The following is a 7,619-nucleotide window of genomic DNA, read 5'->3' as shown; positions in this document are numbered from 1 at the left end:
TGTAAGGGATCCAGTCAGAAGAGTGCTTGGAGCTCATATCTCCCCCTGACAGGAAGCAGAGTGTGTGAGCACGGCGGTGGGGGGCGTTGTTGACGACGACAATAATGGCGCACCACGACAACGATCCCGGCAACAAGAGCGACAGAGTCGGCGCTGGCTGATCATCCTCTGCACACACAGCCCTCAGCAGAAGCAGCTGAAGCCCTCTGTCTCCCTCATCTACTCCCCCTCTCATACACACACACACACACACACACACACACACACACACACCAGCCCACAAACGCACGCGCTCTCTCTCTCACACACACACACACTCACACACGCATGCTCCCTCTTCTCACTGGTTCCAGAGAGAAAGCCACAGCTCCTGCGATGCTTGTATGCAGAATATGTTTCAGCTTCTAAGGTCCTCTCGTCCTTGCTTCCTTCCTTCCCTCGGTTTGCGTGTGCATGCGTTTATGTGTGTGCGCGCGTGTGTCTGCGTGCGTTTTGTGCCTGCTACCAGCTCGTGCACACTTTCTCTTCCTCTTGCCTCCTGGTACTCTCCCGCTCTGTCTCTCTCCCTCCCTCCCTACCTTGCTCTCTCTCTCTCTCTCTCTTTCTCTCTGTCATTTACTTGCTGTTTGGATTTGTCTTTGGTTATCCCTCCCCTTTCACCCTCCCCTCCCACTCTCTTTGACTCCCTTTTATCCAGTCTCTCTCTCTCTCTCTCTTTCTCTCTCTCTCTCTCTCTCTCTCTCTCAGGAGGAGTGAGCAGGTAACGGTGCCTCTCTTTTGTCTGAAGGCTTTGATGTCGGCGGCTCATTTACCAGCCGTGTCTTTCTCTCCGTTTCTCCCACAGAGTGCTCGCCTAAGCCCGGGCAGCGTGGAGGAAACCCAGTGTGCTTTCTGACCAATGATTTATTTATCCACGCCGAGGAGAGAAGGAGGCAGGGGATAGTGAGAGGAAGACACAGAGGCAGACTGACAGAGGGGACAGAGAGAGAGAGAGAGAGAGAGAGGGATAGAGGAGGGAGAGAAAGGGAGAGAGAGAGAGGGAGAGAGATAAGAGAGAGAGGGGGAGAGGGAGAGAGTTTGAGAGAGGGAGAGAGAGAAAGGGAGATACTTTATTGATCCCCAGGGGAAATTCAAGGTCTCAGTAGCATACAGACAACACACACACATTCACTGACAGCCGAAAAAGTAATTAAAAGTATATAATATAAAAAACACAACTAAGCAATAAAAACAGTAGAAGATAAAGAATATACTAAATATACTAAAATACAAATTATACTAACTAACACTTAATCTAAATCAATTCTAAAAACAGTATCCACATAGTGGGTGATTAATCAAGAGGCGCTTGCAATGATTGAGGCAGGGACTGAGCCTGTGATTCTCTGTGCATAGTAAGGTAAGGTAAAGTGCTCTGTGTGAGTGAGTGTCATGGTGATAGTGCAAATGAGTAAGTCCAACAGTGCAACAGTGCAAGAATAAAGTCTATATATCTATATATCTATATATATAACTATATTAAGAAAAGGTATAAGTGTGGCCACAGTTCAGCTGTGGCATGGAGGGAGGGGTTATGCATATATATGCTAATATAGCACGCAAAACAGTGAGGCAGAAAGACAGTGGTAAAAAGTGGCTAGTGGACAGACAGTATCCAAACATGGAGGGGGTGAAGAGGCAGACAGACTATGCAGAGAAGTCTATCTCTCCTCTTCCCTTAAGTGAAGCATTGAACAGTTCAATGGCCCTGGGGACAAATGACTTCCTCAGTCTGTCTGTTGTGCAAGGCAGTGAGCGAAGTCTCCAGCTGATCAGGCTCTTCTGCTTAACAATAGTGCTGTGGAGTGGGTGACACTCATTGTCCAAGATGTTGATCAGTTTGTTCAGGGTCCTTTTGTCAGATATTGAAGTGATGCACTCCAGTTCAGCTCCCACTACAGAGCCAGCTTTCCTTACCAGCCTGTCAATTCGCCCCACATCCTTCTTCTTTGTGCTTCCTCTCCAGCATACTACTGCATAGAAGAGGACGCTGGCAACAACAGACTGGTAGAACATCCTGAGGAGCTTGCTGCACACATTGAAGGACCGCAGCCTCCTCAGGTCTTTGAAGTGTTGAGTTGAAGATGATTGAGTTTGCACCATTGCACAAAGTCCTCCACCAGGCTCCTGTAATCCTCCTCCTGCCCATTCCTGATACACCCCACAATTGCAGTATCGTCAGAAAACTTCTGCATGTGGCATGACTCGGTGTTGTAGCAGAAGTCAGATGTGTACAGGGTGAACAGCACTGGAGAGAGCACAGTTCCCTGTGGCTCCGGGTGCTGCTGGTCCAGTGTCAGAGAGACAGTTCTTCAGTCTGACGAACTGTGGTCGCTCAGTCAGGTAATCTGTAATCCAGGTTACCAGGTGAGCATCCACACCCATCTGCAAGAGCTTGTCTCCCAGTCTGAGGGGTTGGATAGTGTTAAAAGCACTTGAGAAATCAAAGAACATGATTCTCACATACTTTTCCCCTTGTCTAGGTGGTATGCAAACTGTAACGGGTCTAGTGCATGGCGTACCTGGGGTCTGAGCATACCTAAGACCAGTCGCTCTATTGTCTTCATCACATGTGATGTAAGAGCGACAGGTCTGTAGTCATTAAGCTCACTAGGGTGTGGCTTCTTAGGGACAGGGGTGAGACATGATGTCTTCCACAGTGTTGGAACTTGTCCAAGGCGTAGACTCAAATTGAAGATGTGCTTCAGTGGCTCCCCCAGTTCAGCAGCACAGGCCTGCATGTGTGTGTGTGTGTGTGTGTGTGTGTGTGTGTGTGTGTGTGTGTGTGTGACACAGACACACACACGAGTCTGTGTTTTGCCTTTGTGGGAGCGGGCCCTCATTAGCATGTGCCGGAGCCTTGGTGCCTCACTAATTGATTGAGCTCGGGAGTCTCCATAAAGGCCATCTGTGTGGCAGACAAAGTGGCAGCAGCGTTAGTGTCCAGCTGCTGCCGCCTTATCCATCCAACACATCCAGCCATCAATCCATCCATCCATCTATCTATCTATCAACACATCCAGCCATCAATCAATCCATCCATCTATCCATCAACACATCCAGCCATCAATCCATCCATTTATCCATCTACCCCATCCATTCATCCATCCATCCACCCATTCATCCAATCATCTATCCATTCATCAACACATCCAGCCATCAATCTTTCCATCCATCCATCCACCCATCCATCCATCCACCTTTTAATCCATCCATCCACCCATCAACTATTATTCCATCTACCCTTCTACCCATCCATCCATCCATCCATCCATCCGTTTCTCTGTGCCACCCTGCTCTGACCACTCCCTCCCCCGTGTGTGCTGGCGCCCCATTCTCAGTGCCAGCCTCCATGAGCAGCAGCAACACTCCGCTGGCCAGATCATGTCATCTGCTCATCGTGCTCAAAGCCACATCATCTGCAATCGCAGTGTGGAGCCCAGAAGAGCGCAGTGCTCAAACGCATTAATGGGGACATGTGGTGCCACAATTTATCTACTTGGGGAGCCATTACATGCAAGATATCTTTCTTCCATCTGGGGGGAAGTGATTTAGCTTCTGCCTCTGAGTTTTCCCAGATGTGCTGCTCTTCAGTTTGATCATATTTATTTTGCGATGGTCATGCTCATATGTCTATCTCAGAGTGACTTGCGTACACACACACACACACACACACACACACACACACACACACACACAGGGGCTTCTTGGCCCCAACGGTACAATAGATCAGAGTGTATCCAACACAAGCCTAAGAGTTAGCTTCTTCTCTGATCTCATCACACGTTTGCTTACTCACAGCGTTCCCCCTCAATTATTTACCATAAAGACGATCAAACAAGATCATCTGAAGATGGAAGAAAACATTGGCAAGTGCGGAGGACTCTCTTCCTTCAATTATGCATCATGCACCTCAAAGGCAGAGAGAGCACCACCACTACGCCCCCCCGCCCCCCGTTGATTCACACTCCACTCTAATGGGATACGCACCAAGAACCAGCCAAACGAACATTCACAGGAGTACCGCGGATGTAGAAACACAGCATACAGACAAAATGGAGTCTTAGTCGTTTACAGTAAAATAAGCGATCAACTGCAACTGCAGTCAGCGCACACACAAGAGTACAGAAACAACCAGTAAAGGGAGCATTAACTATCTGTTGTACCCCGTCACCCACACGCTTGAGTTGGTCACCATGGATTAGACATCCGATAGCAGGGCACAGGGCCTCATTTACTGTAAAAGGGTGTGCTATGGTGCAATGATGAAGATGGAGGCAGTTGTGGGGCTGCCACTCTAGTAAATATTTCATGGTGGCACGGGGGAAGCCTTCTGAAGGTCTGCCCTCTGGTTGGATGGGAAGTGGTGGGCTGATCACTATGGGATGCCGTTTGTAGAACTGGGCGTATTTTATTCAGCACAGTTTTAGCACATTTAGTGTTACAACATGTAAAGAAAGAGCGCTACAATATATAAATAAAAATATAAATAAAAATGTGTGAAAAATATCTCTTTTACTCTTTATCACACATTTACAGACAGATTAGTGTAAAAATATCTTTTGGTAACACTTTATAATAACTACACACAATTCATTTCTTGTTCATACATAATTTATCATCAGTAAAGCATTTGTTCACACAGTTATAAATAGTTTGTTCATAGTAAATAAACCTATATCTAAAATATGTTTATACATTATTGTTAATACTTAATAAATGATGCAATAATAGTTATGTTTTTGATGATGATGTTTTATAAACCACTTCCTAATACTATAATTAACTAGATGTACCGCATAGCGGTACAAAATATGACCGCCCGCTCAGTCCTGTACATCCGTTCATGAAAATAAATCACACTTCAATTTGTCTCCATATTTTACTCCATCCCCACTCTTGAAACTTTTGTGTATGCTTGTTTGGCATGCCTGAGTGTGTGTGCGGCTGCACAGAAAGTACCCTACTGGTGCTGAAAAGGTGAATAGATTGTAGAATAGCCAAAGAAGATGTAGAATTGTTATAAAACCTTTAAAATCTCTAAACAATCACAAGTAGGGCAGTTCATCACAGTTCATCCATTGCAACTGGATTGATGAAAGGTCACTTACACCTGTAGGCTACATTGTATTTGGGAAAAGCAAAAGGTATCAGCATAATGTTATTTATTTATTTATTTTTTATGTATTTATAAACAAAACATCTCTGTCAGTTCCATGCCGTTTTCAACAGCTATCAAAAACAAAGGTCATTTTGGATGGATGGATTTTTTGTGAATGTTTCTTCTTCTACATAAGATTTTTAGTCATCTTTAGTTCATGTAATACTTTATTGTCAATGCACAAATTAAGTAACAGTAGTCTGAAGCGTTATTGTTAATGCACAAATTAAGTAACAGTAGCCTAGTCTGAAACGAAATGCTGTTTTACATCTAACCAGTGGTGCAAATAACTGACATGTCCAAATGGGCCTTGATGAAATCGTCGCTAGACTGTTCATACATTTTAGCGGGCCAAAGTTGAAAAGCTTTTGTCCGTTATTGTTAGTGCAAATATAGGCTGATTCATGTTCCCTTGCATTGTTTAACTGAGGTCCATGGCTAGTCTGGCTTTCATCAGACCAAGCTCAATCTTTTAAGAAATCAAAAAATAAATAGCGGGCAGATCAGGCTGGGTTCACCCAGCCTAGTCCATAGGCACACCGATATTGTTTAATTTTTCGATTGAGATATACAGCTCTGGCTATTCTAAATGCAAAAATGCATCAGGGAGTTATGACAAAGCGGTAACTAACAAACTAGATCCTAATAGAAAGTTGTTAGCTTCCTAAGCTACAGGTAGGATTATAAGGTAGGCCTATTGACAACATAAATTGTCAATAGGCTATGCTGGCGACACAAATAAAATCTCCTTTGGAAACCAATGGCTTACGCCTTACAGTATCAAGCGGACTTAAACTGTCATATCGTGGCGAAAAAGTTGTAATAACATTCCGCAGCTCCATGAGTCAAGGAAAGCCTTGAATGAAGTAGCCACTTCTAAATGGGACCCACTACACAGTAGCTTAAGGTGTTTTGCTAAAGCAGCCATAATGAAATGAAGGTGTCATTGTTTGGATACTTCACACACCACGTGCTTTTAATTTCACAGACTACAACTACCAAGCTGTAATCAAAGCACATCGATTCCCCTCTCACACCCTGCGCACTTAAAACAAAATAAACGAAGCGTCTCAGTCTCCGCATGTATAGGCAAAACTGTATCAGACCCGATTGTAGCGTTGGTAAATCTTCCATTGCACAGAATGATTTTGTAGCACGTGCAATAAATGACAGTCGAAAGATACAAACAGTGCTGCTATCAATTTGCTTGGTATAACCGCATTTATAGTTTTCTACAAATGCAATCAATCAAATGCCTCCATCACTCAACCAAGCATGCGGTAACATTACCTAGGTCCTTATTGATATTACAAGATTAGCGTACCTGCGGTAAAAACCAAGCATGTCGAGAAACATCCTTAGATTTATTTCGGCTTCAAGAAGAAATGGGAATTACACACTTCATGTGAACATCGTCCCTATCCTTATTAGATGTTCGCTGCGGTAAATTACAGTCCTTGTATGAAGCGTCCATTGTTTTCAACCCACTTTTAACTTCCAACAAATTGCGTCTCACTGCAGCGATCGCCATCTAGTGGACAAAGCGACTACTTCTTCGCCAATACTGAAAATGCAGCCATGATGATGATGATGAATATTTATTTTTGGCTTTCTTTTTTTAATCCTACTGATTTTCATTTTTACCGGGGCAAATCACAAATGAGTGATTATGAGCCAGGTTGATGTGGGCCCTTGAGACCAACATACCATAAAAGATTCACAGAGAACTGTGTCTGCCCTACCCTCCTTCCGGGGTCCAGTCCAGCGGGGGCTGCAGATGAAAACGAAAAATGGCGGTTCCATGCTATCCATGTGGGGGTACATGCTCACCAAGTTTTGTGTACCCGGTCTTTCAGTGTCGGGAATCCTTGTTGGTGTCGTCACTAAATGTACACATAAATTATTTTATTGTAAAGCCCCCCATGAACGAAAGTACACAAAACTTGGCATGCATTCAGAGGGTGTCATAATGATCCTACTCTTTTAATTTCGTGCAGTTTTGACCTTGTCAGCCAGAGATATTGAGATGAAAACACCTCATTTTTTGCTTTTTAATTTTTAACTAGGTGGCGCTATACATGAAATAAGTGGTAATGGGATGGGTTGACATGCCCCCTTAAGACCAACATACAAAAAAAAAGGTGGACCTCCTAGGCCCTACGGTTCTCGAGATATTCACAGAAAACTGTCTCCGGCCACCTACAGGCCAGTTGGTGTATAGTAACATAAATTAATTTATTGTGTGGCCCCCCATGAACGGAATTCCACAAAACTTGGCGTGCATACATAGGGTGTCATAATGATCCTACACTTCCAATTTTGTGCAGTTTTGACTATGTTAGGTCACAGATACCTTCAATTACACCACCTCATTTTTACTTTTTGTGTTTAACTAGGTGGCTATACATGAAATGAGTGT

The 7,619-nt window shown here is 44.2% G+C and overlaps 1 protein-coding gene across 4 annotated transcripts in view; it reads right to left on the bottom strand.

The window, feature by feature from the left end:
• The window catches only part of tub (TUB bipartite transcription factor), a 90,367-nt gene that overhangs the window by 36,531 nt on the left and 46,217 nt on the right, over nt 1-7,619 (bottom strand). For 3 of the 4 annotated variants that reach the window (XM_048262471.1, XM_048262472.1, XM_048262475.1), the window contains exon 1: nt 1-570. This exon is cut by the window's left edge and continues 1 nt beyond it. The exons of the other annotated variant lie outside the window; for it this stretch is intronic. In XM_048262471.1, the coding sequence (XP_048118428.1) occupies nt 1-235 (235 nt within the window). In that variant the 5' untranslated portion in view covers nt 236-570. Of the gene's footprint in view, nt 571-7,619 lie in introns of those variants that run through there. 4 annotated transcript variants of the gene reach the window in all.

Source organism: Alosa alosa, chromosome 14, assembly GCF_017589495.1.
Source record: "Alosa alosa isolate M-15738 ecotype Scorff River chromosome 14, AALO_Geno_1.1, whole genome shotgun sequence".
NCBI lineage: Eukaryota > Metazoa > Chordata > Actinopteri > Clupeiformes > Clupeidae > Alosa > Alosa alosa.
The sequence above is the reverse complement of the archived record's forward strand: the minus strand, read 5'-3'. Positions and strand labels throughout refer to the sequence as shown.